The sequence below is a fragment of the Mercenaria mercenaria genome, chromosome 15, assembly GCF_021730395.1.
Source record: "Mercenaria mercenaria strain notata chromosome 15, MADL_Memer_1, whole genome shotgun sequence".
Taxonomy (NCBI): domain Eukaryota; kingdom Metazoa; phylum Mollusca; class Bivalvia; order Venerida; family Veneridae; genus Mercenaria; species Mercenaria mercenaria.
This window is the reverse complement of record NC_069375.1, coordinates 48,378,235-48,392,603: the sequence shown is the minus strand read 5'-3', so window position 1 is coordinate 48,392,603 and position 14,369 is coordinate 48,378,235. Positions and strand designations below refer to the sequence as shown.

The 14,369-nt window shown below is 33.2% G+C and overlaps 1 protein-coding gene across 1 annotated transcript; it reads left to right on the top strand.

The window, feature by feature from the left end:
* The first annotated feature begins 3,501 nt into the window (after positions 1 to 3,501).
* On the top strand, positions 3,502 to 10,673 carry LOC123561354 (uncharacterized). The gene is made up of 6 exons (XM_045353660.2): positions 3,502 to 3,616; positions 4,146 to 4,190; positions 5,687 to 5,824; positions 9,246 to 9,347; positions 10,097 to 10,229; positions 10,538 to 10,673. Exons 1-5 carry the CDS (start codon positions 3,571 to 3,573, stop codon positions 10,225 to 10,227), a joined length of 462 nt encoding a protein of 153 aa, XP_045209595.2. The 5' UTR covers positions 3,502 to 3,570; the 3' UTR covers positions 10,228 to 10,229; positions 10,538 to 10,673.
* Positions 10,674 to 14,369: the final 3,696 nt, after the last annotated feature.

Here is a 14,369-nt window from a genome sequence, read left to right as displayed (position 1 = left end):
TTATTATGATATATATTTCTGCTGTGTTTTTTACTGAAATTGAAATAGCGACAACTCGGTAAAACGGTTATTGAATGCATACATGTATCTACCATTCTGTAGATCTACTGAATAGGGGTAATCAGCTGTTTAATACTTTTCGAACATTCCTCGTAAGTATCATACATGTATACAGTTCACATGCAGTGAAGATGAGCCTATTATGTCGCTTTAAATTATCCTTATTGATAAGTTTGGAAGTAATATGACGACGAACTTGTACTGTAAATCTATTGACAAGCATAGCTACTTGTCCCAAAAAAACACTCTAAGGTTAATGTACCGTTTAACTTAGCTGTAAGAATAGTTACTTTAGTGAAAGATAGAAATTTACTAGAAAGACGACTTTCAGAATTTAAGTTACAATAATATATTATTATCGAAAGAAAACTACTCTGAAGAAATTATAAAGCACAGTATGTCAATGGTGAAATCTTACGTTAATTTCTCGCGCTTTGAGTTAAGGGGCTTCAAAGAAAGTACTTCTATTTGCTTTATTTATTCTATTATTTGTAAAATACGTAAACACATGACAGATATTATTAGTCATTCCTCTTGTTACAACTTTTAATCCACGTAATAAGAATATTTCGCCAGCAAAACACGCATGCAAGGCAATGCTACAGAGCAGCGACAGAATGAAAAGTGTTTTAAAAAAGAAAAGAATATGAAATACTCAAAAGTAACTTAAACACTTGAAACGCATCTTATCAAATCCGAAATTTGATACGGTGGAACATATCGCAAGAGTAAGCGAGTGTAACAGAAGCAGATGTAAGACGTGTCCAAACCTGTTAGATGGAAACTCAATACAGTTTTCAAATTGAAAAACGTTTACTGTAAAACAGAATATAAATTGTATTTCAAAAAATGTTGTTTTTTTATTCTATTATCTGCGTGAGGCAAATAACACTACACGGACAACAAACTAACACCGAAGAAAGAATTACGTATGCTGAAAGTGAATAAATGCATCCATCAATGATCTGGTGGGAAGTATAATATATTCCCTATATATAAGTACATGACCAATAGTGACAGTTTCAGAGAAGAGAAAGAACTGCATTTTTTAAAAATAATAAAAACCCGAAGCTAAATAGCGTTTGACATGATAGGAATCATATTTCTTCTTCAACTCTTAGTCCGCCCTCTCGGCGGACTTTATAAAGTTAAATTTTGCCAATAACCAGCTACTTAAATTTTCGGTTTGTAGATGCCTACTCACATTAAATTAGTGTAAACTGGCATTAACAGAGTTTCTGATATTGTATTGAAGATAGAAAAAAGAAATTGTCAGACTGGATTCTCTGGCTAATGGGCAGCCAGCAGTGATAGATTCTCTTTCAGGCTTTAAATCCGTAGGTACATTTTCTGTAATCATACCAATAGCTTGAATCAAAAGGATTTTATACAAAAAAATGGAAAGCCCAAAATAAACATCTTCTGGTATAAAATACATGGCCGTAAACTTTACCTATTTATATGTTTTACAACGTCGCAAAACGATTGACTTGCTACATGTATTTGATCTACTTCAAAATAATCCTCTAAACAAGTTAAAGAAATATGCAGTCTAGTCTTGTGTTTGTTATATTATTAGAAATATACCGTAATTTTGTACTTCAATGTGGTTAATCGTCAAAATCCACATTCATATACCAACTAACGAGGGTATGGGAATGATGTCTTCTTTATTTTTTGGATATGTTTACTTCTTGAGCTTGGAAACCAACAGCTGTTTCAGGGTTTAATTCTACATGTGGCATGGATGCAGACAAATGCTGCTTAAAAATCTTTTGTTGTCCATTTTCATTTAGTGAGCTTGGAGCTTTTCAGTTCCTTTAATAAATAAACTGCTATCGAATCACCATTGATATCTTCAGCTTTTAGATTAATATAATTGAACCGCACCATGAGAAAACTAACGTAGTGCATTTGCGACCAGCATGGATACAGACCAGCCTGCGCACCCGTGCAGTCTGGTCAGAATCAATACTGTTCGCTTTCAACCCCTATTGCAGTTAGAGAAACTGTTAGCGAACAACATGGATCCTGAACAGACTGCGCGGATGCGCAGGCTGGTCTGGATCCATGCTGGTCGTATATGCACTATGTTGGTTTTCTCATGGAGCGGCTCATATTATGTTCTTCTCCGATATGTAAGTGAAGATCTGTTGCGAGCATACAGAACCTCATTTATGAAACACCAACACAGGGTATTATTCCATGTTCGGTCTATAGAACATTTTCACATTGAATGTTTACTTTTGGTATAAAATATAAATTATTATGTAATGCAAAGTCAGAAACATATAACAATTTTCCAGTTTTATCTTATTGTTCATATTTTTAAAAACATTTGACACTCTGGAGAATAATGCTGACACATGAAGATACATAACGGTGTCTATGGGAAATTACGTCCACACCAGTGTAAAACAAGTCATTCCAAACCAAATACAATCAGTAGCTTTAACCATAAAATGCAATTTTATAGAAAATCACAACTTAGATTTTAAAAATTCCTTAAAAAATATCTGAATCGCTTTCCTCAAAAATCCGTTACCACCAACGTTCGGTAGAAATCATCCTTTTATGTAACTGCATATCTAGACGTGATTATAAAGACATTAACTAATTCATTTGGTTAATTGATTCTATTATTAAATTGACTTCACACATTTAACTAAACCTCTATATTACATGAAATAATTAAGGCGTGTATGAAATTAAGATTGATTAGAGGTAATTTATTATGTTTCTCGTACAAAATAACGATATTTATACTTTTGCAAAATATAAAATTTACCAAAATAATTTATCAAAATTAAATAAAAGTATACTTCATCTTTGTTGTCGTTGTTTATTTTTTTTGTATTAAAGATGAATAGGTATAGTAAACATAACTAAACAAACTTCATACCTTTACTTTTACGCTATGCATTTCTGGTCTACAATCTTTTGAAGTTGGTTAGCGCTTTTTAAACAGAATATTTGGTTTTTCAAATAGTAACATTGTACGACTACATTGATAGACACTGAATAATAAAGTCCGTATTTATGAACATTTTTTAGTCTGAAATTCAGACGTAAGAACCCGAATTATTCTAATTGCCAATTTGTTTTAACTAAAAATTTATAATTAGAATCATGTAATGCTTTCTGGTAAATTTCGTTCCTACGATTGAAGTTGAACGTTGATGAAACGGGTCCTGACTGAGGTAAAGAGAGTGGATTACGTAATCTCGTTATACAGTTCAGCATTCTTCGGATATGAATAAAGTTCAACGAGTACATGAAACAGAGAATGCCGAAATCGGATACGAAACAGGGTCTTCTTCCTCAAGTGGTGTAAAGATTTTGACATTTAATAAAAAATGCACTATTTATGATTTCTGAGAGAGTGGCTGCATATTTATTAACAAACTTTTTACGTTGAGTATATAATTTATACAGCACTTGCATATTTATGAATATTTGACAGCCTCGTTCTATCAACTTGCGCAGTTACATTATTGCAGGATTTTAACAATGTTAAAGTGTGCAGTCGTGTTCATTGTTTTATTCAATATTCCAGGTATTTATGTATCTTATTTCAGGATGTTTCATGTTTATTCTTATCTTTTTTTTATTTATTAGTAAAGTACCTTTTTGAGCAGCCTTTTGTCACAAAGTGAAGTTCTCGGAAAAGAAATTTTATCATTCTTTGATAAAAAGAAATACACAAAAAAATGATTTTTAAAGACAAAACAAATAAAGAACTCAAACTAATTAAATGATGGACCAGTCGTACTCAGTAAGCTTAACACTGCTGATTTACAACCGTTTACCATATATGTATAGTTATTAATCTCCAATTTAAAATATCTCCGACGCCTTTATCACGTAATGTAAAATCGTATGTAGTTTAAGATTTGGCTTTGCCATAGTCCCATATTTTTACAAATTTTAGAATGAAAGTTTGCATGCCGGTAATTTCTTAACGCCGTAATAAAAGTTCTTATAAGTAAAACAGCGGTATCCTGCGAATAGTTTCCTTTCAATTATATCAAATTAGCTGGGATGATTTATTTCATTAAAACATGTACCCTTGTATATATCAACAGATACAAATGGTCAATGGAAAGGACCTATCCACGAGATTGATGATGGTAAGCTATGCAAGAGCAAGAAAAGGTTTTATGAAGAATAGTTTCATTTTAGCGTCGGTTCACATTTTTATGCACCACTCCGGTTGGGAATCATGTTCCATTTTTTTCTGTCCATCTTCTTGATCGAATCCATATCATGTATATCTCATAGAAACATTGTTGGTCATAATGATAAAAATAAAAACCTAGACGTCAGCACTTTCTTTAGAATTGTAAACTAAATATTTGACACTATGTTTTGACCATAAAATGTGTTTGTCACCATAACGCCAAGAGAGCCGATTGAATAAATGAATAAACAACAACAAAAAACAACAATAACAATAAAAACAGAAAGAACACTGTAATAACATATAAGATTCTTTCACTGGTTGTAGGTGCAGATGGGAATTTCCGGTCTCGAGAGTAACTGTTTAGGCGGTTACGAGGCTCCAGCCGAGTAACCGCGTAAACAGTTACCCGAGAGCCGGATATTCCCACCTGCACCTACAGCAAGTGACAGAATCTTTTTCTTGCATACCATATTAAACAAAGAAGAGTAAAAAATAAATTCAAACAAACGATTTTCTTATAGCACTTTTTTCTTGTAGTAGCGTATTAACAAAGCGCGGGAACTTTACGTCCGTAAACAGGAAGTACGTCATGACGTTACAGAGACGAAAACAACGTAAAAGTTCCGGTTTTGTTTTATCATCTGCAATGAAACGTTATGTTATTTCCTTAAAATAACGTTTTTTGAATCGAGAAATATGTTATAATGAACAAAGAGGAACTATCAAGGTATTTAATTTTTATCCCGTTTTACGAAAAACATTATTATTACTACACACATCTTCTGTATATATGTAGTTCGTTATACGTCATTTACAGCACGAGAGTCATCTTACACCCCGGGGGTGTAAGGTGGATTTTTCCAGCACCGTTGAAATCGCCAGAAATCCCCGTCTGGTATGCAAGAAAATACATACCAACGTCTTGTAATGTAATACACTTCGAAAAAGCATTGCATGTCCATAGCCATTTATGAAAATGGAATTGTATGCTATGACATCTACTCCATCGTTCATGTTAAACACTAGATATTAATTTTATTTGTACATACATTTGTTATTAAATAAAAATTATTGCAATTAAATTAAAATGATTGCACTGTATATGCAGATGAACACAGTTTGTTCTTGAATATACATTTGCAAATGCGACGTCTTCTCAAACATATACTCCGTTTTAACACAGTCTAAGATGACCTATGTTGCCGAAAAGTTTAGGTCATTGACCGTCGATAACTTGACCTTACGCACTGTGTGTTCAAAGCCCCTCATTGGATGTAATAATATTTCTACTTTGTGTAGCTTGTCAAATTTGTTTACCTTGTGGAAAGGTCGTAATTCAGCCAAGCTGTCTGCAATGCCTGAAATATTTCAATTCACCAAACCTATGATATAAACTAACTTAGACAGGCGTTTGATTTTTACAATAATGATAATCTTTTCCAGGAGTTGTAGAATGTGAATTCGGTTCCTATGGGCCTTGTATTCTTCGGTTTCCTATGCTTGGTGTTCCTTGTTTCCCTGGATACAGCTGCAAGCTTCTACCTGGTAAAACAGTTGGCAAGTGCTGCAAAAGAGATGCACGTATGTACATTAGATATAAAATTTTCACTAGAAATAATAATCTCAGTTTAGTCCTACATGCTGTTCGTTAGAATGCCTTGAAATGGAATGTCAAATCGAAAGACTTCTAGAAATAACTTCAAAACATTCGACCAAGTTGTGGTAGTAGCTACTGCAAAATTGCGTCGCTACTATTTTGAGTCGTAACAAAACAAAAACAACTCAACATTACCCTGAAATCGGAGATACACCGAGAAAACGTCAATATGAATTTATCCCATGTTGTTATGAGTTTACTGAGAAATTAAAATTTATTTTGAAATCTTACAACTTTTTTATTTATAACTTTTTTCATATTTAATAAAAGAACTTTGAGTTAATGTTTATATCTGTTTTAGCAAACTTTTCAAGGTCAGTACTAGAATGCTAGACATATCCATTTGTTTTACAGAACATTGTTTCGCAGTCAGATAGTTACATTATGGATTTATGATTTATTAGTCGTTTTAAATTTACTTTTAGGGGTCTAATGTCTTTTGAATTTATTAAATAAAAAAAATGCCAATTCGGTATGTCAAATAGGTAATTGTTAATTTTCTAGAACATGTATTGGTCAGTGTACTACAGGATAAGACTCTTTTTTTTTGGTAGTGTCCTTGGATATTATTGTAGGGATAACGCATGTTTTTTCGTGTTATAACATCTGCACAATCCCTCGAGATTCTGCAGATGTTATAACACGAAATCAACATGCGCTAACGCTATTCTAGCATAAAACGCGTAAAAAACTGATAAATGAATACATTGTCACTCAACGTCATTAATACTACTGCAAATACCTAAGCATATCTGACAAGGTACCGGTCTATCTCAGTAAACAAAGGTTTCTATATACCAAAATGTTTGTTAGATTACAGAACTGCATGATGCAGTTGCATCATATGTGGTAGATAACTGATATTTAAGATGGCGTCCAAAATGGCAGCCGAAAATTGTTAAATTTCTGTATATGGAGCCTTATAGATAGATATACAGGAGTGCTAAATTGTATACATCTTTTTGAAATACACTAAAATATATATTATGTTGTCAAGGGGATAATAAAAGGGTTATTTTTATGAAACATTACTAATATTATCCAAAATGGCGTTCAAGATGGCTGCCAAATTGAGTAAGATGTTTGTTTCAAGACTTCGTGGACAAACTGGCAATGTTATAATTCCTTTAACAAATAATCAGTACTGTCTTTTGGAAATGCATTTACACATTCCACTCTCTAGATTACAGAATTGCTTGATGCAGTTGCATTATATGCGGTAGATAACTAATATTAAAAATGGCATCCAAAATGGCCGCCAAAAATTGTTAAATTTCTGTATATGGAGACATATGTATATACAGGAGAGCTCAATTGTATATATCTTTTTTAAATGCACTAAAATGTATGTAATTATGTTGTCAACACGATTATAAAAGGTTATTTGTATGGAACATTACTAGTATCCAAAATGGGGTTCATGATAGCTGCCAAATCTATCTATCTATCTATGGTTACTGCCTCACGCCTCTAGTGAGTATTATGGGCAGGGTGCACGCCGGGTATTATTGAAGAAAAAAAGTTAAACTGGAAGACGTCTTACAGAAATAGTGAAACTATGAGACATAGCATGATTGTTAAAATATTAAAACAATAATAGATCTAGAGTAAAAGAAGGTTAAAAACAACTGCTATATTTAATACTGGAACAGGGTCACTGCCTGCTTGAACAGTCTGGGGAAACTTTTTACAGCTGCCATTAAGCACCTTTGAAAATATTCTCTTCGTTGCATACTTGGTTTGGTCAAGTCTGTTTTGTACTTCAGGGTCACATGATTAGACATTGTAGATATTAATAACACCAAGAAACAATCAAGACAATATAAAAGTTATGTTTAATTTCTGTCTTGAAACATACCCTGTTGAACGTAAAAACATATGAACTGCTGGGCCCTGGCCTGATATGATTTTAAACAACTGCAGAAAGAATTCAGCTTGTCAAAACAAATTAAGATCTGTCAGACATTATAATGAGAAAGACAATTTAATTTGGAATAAGAACTTCCTTAGTCGATTGGTTAATGTTGCTAACTTCAAATCAGTTACCTCTCCCACCCCATAGTTGATGTCCTCAACAAGTTTGTCCTGATAATTGAGCGATACATGTGAAGCTGTGAGACTCACATCTTGAGCAAATTACCCGAGTGATTCTTAGATTTTACAAATTATCCTTGGACGCACCTCTAGACATTTTAGGCAATTTGGGTCAAAAGCTACTATTGAACTACTCATTGACAAGTACATAAAAATGGAATCAAGCCCTCCTAGACCGTTTGGATTTTTATACAATGTTTCTGTATAAATGTACTAGTTTCTAGAGTTATATGAGTTGCATATGACTTGCATTTGTACTTCGTACGAAGGATGCCATACCATTAATTGTCTGAAAATGGAGGTGTTCTTGTTTTTGTTCATATATACCACCACTTTTGTATGAAAAAGTTATGACTCTTAAATTCAATTCAAAATCTACCTATGGACTGTACATCTTAAAAAAGGATTGTCCTTACAAGAAATTATTTATGCACCTTATACTTAATAGTTGTTTTCTTTCTCAGGATTTTTCATGGCATAAATGGTAACAAGGGAAATAACTATGTCAAATACAAGTATAAATAACCAGCTGGGAAAGTAAATGTATGTTGTATACAATAAATCGAAAATGTTTAAGAAGTATTAAAAGGGATCACCTATAGTTAATCTATTTATGCAATATTGAATACATACAGAGCAAAACCGTTTGGAAACCCTTATGAAATGTACTATTTCTGTTTGTTTTTGGCCTGAACTTCCTTAACTATAGTATTATTTATTTCTTTTCTCTATATTACTGCATTTTTCTTATTTATATCTTACTATCCAGTCAGTATCAGCTTAATAACACAATATATGCTATTATTTTACACGGAAAAGTAAATAAATGTAAACCTATCTATTTTGGCGGCCATCTTGGACGCCATCTTGAATTGCAACTGCATCAAGCAGTTCTATAATCTACAGTTCCTTACGAACATTTTGATATATAAAAAACATTGTTTACAGATGTAGACCGGTTACCGCCTTAAGGAGGCATTATATTGCCTACCATTTGCACTACTATAAATTTCCACGAAATGCGCGGGAATGTCTGAGTTGTTTTTTACGTTGACGTTATTTCGTTTTGAATTATCCGTTTTGGGGCCGAATGGCGTTTACGCTTTGCCACGGAACGCGCATATATAAAAAGGTGTTATAACAGCACGCGAGCGCGATAATCTCCTTGTTAACACACGTTTTCTCTCCTGTTAAAACACCCCACGAAAAGTGACAATAACAGCAGTTTTATGCTAGAATCTGTTTTTGTAGATGAGTGCCCAATTGGTCAGGATGGTGTCTGCGGAATTGTCGGTGATGTGGGAGTTTCCTGTAAACCTGGAACAATTTGCATTAAATCAAAATGCTGTATAGGTAACATTCAAATTGATTTTGATTTACACGCAGATTAAGGTAACCACTTATATTTAGAAAAAAGAAAAAAAAATATTAGGAAAGTTATAAAAGTAACACACACATTTATTTTCAATAGATATAAAACACGTAAATCAAATAATGCAACTATCGGAGGAGGCATAATGCAATAATGCAATTCCACCAGACTGTATACAAACCTTGAAGTCTGTTGGACAGAGCAAGTGTTTAATCTTTGCTTGGGTTGATTTACCGTTCCTTCAAAAGCTGTTTTATAATAGTGTTCTGCCATGTGGGAAATTATACTTAAAAATGCTATTTTGGTTCAAGAACGTAGACATAATAAAATCTTACAGATTACTACACCTTGATTTAGTTCTTTACCAGAGTTTGTTGTATGCAAATGTAGACAGACAGCAGTATTTATGATCAAAATATCTTTCCCTGGGTGAACACCAGATAAAGTATAAAAATGCAATTCCTGGTATTCACGAATGATAATTATGTAGAACTTAAATGCAAAACAATCTCATTCCTTTTATATATTATGTTAACCAAATGTTACTCATTCTGTTATTCTGTAGCATTGAAAAAGATAACTAAAATTTTTGATGTGCAGTTTGAAATGCATTGCAGAATTTCAATGAAAACATGAAATAACACATTAAATATTCAATTCAAAGTTGCTATCCCTTATTGAGTCCAATTAAAGTTCCAACAAATGTATAAATACAGTATGTACTTTGAAGAGACGTGTCCGAATGGCCAGAACGGAACCTGCAATAAGATGAAAGGACCTGAATGTGGAGACGGATCAACATGTATATTTGGAGACACGCCAGACGCCATTGGAAAATGCTGTATTAATCAAAGCGACTAATGGTACGACCATTTAAAAAGGCTTGTTTTGAATTATGAAATTGTGATCTATACTTAAACATGTAAAAATTGATATCGTAGAACTTTAGAAACTGGGGAAAAACATAGCCTGTAAAATGTTTCTTTTTGCTGTCATTGCTTATCTAGCACAGATAGTAGTAATTAAACTGCATAAATGCGGCATCAGACAATTCAGAAACATTTCATCGGTTTATATCTAGATGCACCTTACATAACATACACTTATCAGGTAATACTGACATTGACGAAATACGAACTTCTTAATGTAAACTCATTTTGTTTTCTTACAGATGTATTTTCGTTTGGCCAGATAATACCTGCATTGTCATCCAGGATGTTGAAAAGAAAATTTACCGGACAAAATTTGAAATTTATAACTCACTACAAAATATTGACTAATTTGAATAAATATTAACTATTATTTTATCACTTGCTAAAGTTCTAATAATGTAATTCCAACGAGATGTACAGTCTGGTATGATGGCTGCGTATCATATAAAGTTCCGCGAAATATATTCAAATGGGAAGTGCCTTTTGCCTTTTAGAGAAATTAATTTACCGATTGTTTTTCAATCTATGATACGATCATTCTGTATCATGTAAATGAAAACAAAAATTTACAAAAAAAAAAAAAAAAAAAAAAAAAAAAAAGTTCTATCGACGAAGAACGTTTTATTTAATCTTCGTCCTGTTTGATTAGGCAAACGAAATTTTAGAGGCGTTATTTGTAGAAAAAAATAAATAGATACAGCATTATTACAATAAACAATTACAGTTATAAAAAAATGGGATACAGATATGAAAAAGTCTGTTGCTAGTATTTGAGCAGTAGAAAAGATCAACTGTTCTTTCATGACGGAAAGATAGCAACTAAAAGTCCCCTGCATTATAAATAATGGAGAAATATCCCAGTAAATCAACCGGCTTCCAGTTATACCTCTTTGCAAATTACCCCTAGAGTGAACCTTTATCAGTAGAAATCACCACGATTTCTCTACTTCCATCTTAACAATTCCCAATGATTCGGTGTTGGAAATAATGCCAGCCTCCGCTACTTCTATTCGTCAAAATAGATGTGTGGCCGGGTCGACTTTCTCTGAAGAAGCGTCTGGCAAGGGGTAGGTCTCAAAACAATAGTAGTGGAATCCTGGACGGTTTCACAGTAGAAGCGTTTGGCAAGGGGTAGTTCTCAAAACAATAGTAGTGGAAGCCTGGGTGGTTTCACAGTCAGGCAATGGGTAGTTCTCAAAACAATAGTAGTGGAATCCTGGGTGGTTTCACAGTAGAAGCGTCTGGCAATGGGTAGTTCTCAAAACAGTAGTAGTGGAATCCTGGATGGTTTAACAGTAGAAGCGTCTGGCAAGGGGTAGTTCTCAAAACAATAGTAGTGGAAGCCTGGGTGGTTTCATAGTAAAAGCGTCTGGCAAGGGGTAGTTCTCAAAACAATAGCAGTGGAATCCTGTTTTTTTCACAGCCAGGCAGTGGGTAGTTCTCAAAACAGTAGTAGTGGAATCCTGGGTGGTTTCACAGTAGAAGCGTCTGGCTAGGGGTAGTTCTCAAACGGTAGTAGTGGCCGGATCGATTACATTACCACTGACGAAGCGACCGTAAACAATAATAATGGAAGGCGGTGTCGTATTGTGATATTGTTTTTGAATATCATTCGGATATATATCATTTCCAATCCCGTACAGAGAACAGGACAAACGTTCCAATGAGTTAGACTTTGGTATCATAATAAAACAAATATCACAGACCAGATGGGGAGCTATTGGGTGTTGTCAGCCTTCGCAAAATGATAACATCAAAGACTGATACTTTTCACAAGCTAACAATTGTGCCATATTAACCCCATTTGTAGTATCATATATTATCCTTAGACGTCTTGTCTTTTTAATAGTTTAATCAAAATATATCCATTTATCTCGCAAAACGACATCCACAACGACATGAGGCGAAAATTCTTATTTTGAAAAAAAAAAAACAGTTCTATGGAATTTATTGACTTCATTGTGATGTTTAGTTTTATTTTTTTTTAGTTTTTATCGAGATACGGGCAATAACAGAGGATGTAAATAGACAAAAATTACACGCTGTCTGAAACAGAGTGAGTAAATTTATCTGGTAACCAGCTAATCATATGCATTGTATTTTGCAATCGTATATGAAGAAAGTCTAAACAACGATCATAATAAAAGAAGAAATCACTTGGCAAAAGGTGAAACTACAATGATCACAGTCGAATGAACAGTGATGGATGGTGAAAACACAAAAATGGGAAATACTATCATGATGAAATGACGGATGTCGAAAATGAAAACATGATTGTAAAAGTCGAAACCACGATAACAAAAATTGAATCCACGATAATGAATGTCGAAAGTCGAAACCATGACGGTGAACACCGAAACCATAATGGATGATAAAAGCGTGAAAGTTTTCATCATCATAGTTTCGTACTGTAACCAACGTGAATTGTGCGATCCTGTTTCGAGTTTTGACCTTCATCATCGTAGTTTCGCAAATTCCTTATGGTAATTTCGACATTCACCGTCATGGTTTTCAGCATCGTAGTTTTGGGGGAAAAATATAAAATGCGATGATCCAAAAGAAACCACCGTACATTTATCTGTTATACAACATATTATGAACTGAAAACTTTTGAATAATGTTTCAGTATTTTGAATGCCACAAAGTATATGTAGCTCGAAAGGAAGTAAGACCAAAATGTAAAGATAGTAAAGGAATAATAAAAAATGAGAAATAATGCTTCAAAAACCCAACACCTCGATACATTTTTATCATAACGAAGAGACTATAAAAGACAAGGACATTAAACCACCAATACCCAAAACAACATAAAGAGTGAATAATCGTGTTTAATGTTTCGATCTTATTTTTGTAATAACACAAATAATAATAAAATAGGTACTTAAAGAACCTTACTTTAGAGCCTTACTTTAGCACTAGTTAGCATATAACACACTTTCTGCTGACTTCAAATAAAATATATAACTTAATACTGATGTGAATGAATAAGAACTAAACAATACAACAATTGAATTTTAATATTGATCATACTGTACCACCATCTTTGCCATCACTTGTCACTTTTTGACTTTTAGTATCCCCATTGTGATGAAACAAACTATAAAAACAATGTAAGTTATGTTAATTAAACGCAGTCCAATACATCGGTACTACTGATATTAGGCCAGACCAAATTAACGTCGGATTTTGTTTTAATTGTATGTTTTCCCATAACAATACCAAATGATTTGCAGATCGAAGAGATATTAAGTTTATTATGGTAGGAATGATGAAGATAGAAAGCTGTGTCAGCTTACAAAATTTGAAAAATTGGTTAAATATCCAACAAGTGGAAAAAAGAGCTACCATCCACAAAACAAGAAACATCTTTAAAAAAAAAATACAACTGGACCTTTTTCTTCAATTTGAAACATTGTCTTTGGGTACACTTGTGAGTCTCTGATTGTGTAGACAAAACGTTACTGATAAGATTAAAATCACCGATATAAAACAAACATAATGGAAAGAGAATTAGAGAAGTATTCACTTTGAATGTTCTCATTTTCTTACTATAGCTTTGACACATTTCAGACTAAATCACTAGATGCCAACGCAGTTCTTAATAATTTTGCGGTGCGTGTTACCCCCTACATTTGAATATTATCAAAAAAGGGTTATGTTAGCCTCATGTCAATTAACTGTATTCTACGCCATAGATGCGCCATGAAATAATGTATTTATTGTATTCAGATGTTTACATAAAAGAAATATTAAAATCAAATTGATTTGAAGTACTGCAGAACCATATCTAATACTCAGTTATACGCCGCGTATTATAATTTCTTTTTAGGTACTCAGCCATGTTCAAATCAGGCATGCGTTAACTGATCATGTGATGTTCGACTTGAAAAACTATCTTAAATGTCTTGAAATATAATAGTGCATATAGAGAACAATTAGTGCAATGAAAGAGTATAGCCAGATCGTTCACAAACCTTTAATGATACATGTATTGTGGACATTTTCTTAGAACAGTAGTCAAATTAAAATTCTTGAAAGGCCTTCCTTGAGAAGTTTACGTTCGATTTCAGG

Excerpts from the sequence above, each read along its gene's own strand:
- LOC123561354 (XM_045353660.2), top strand. The coding sequence starts at position 3,571 with ATGTTAAAGTGTGCAGTCGTGTTCATTGTTTTATTCAATATTCCAG. Across the intron at positions 4,191-5,686 it reads TATCCACGAGATTGATGATG|GAGTTGTAGAATGTGAATTC; the intron begins GTAAGCTATGCA and ends AATCTTTTCCAG. Across the intron at positions 5,825-9,245 it reads GTGCTGCAAAAGAGATGCAC|ATGAGTGCCCAATTGGTCAG; the intron begins GTATGTACATTA and ends CTGTTTTTGTAG.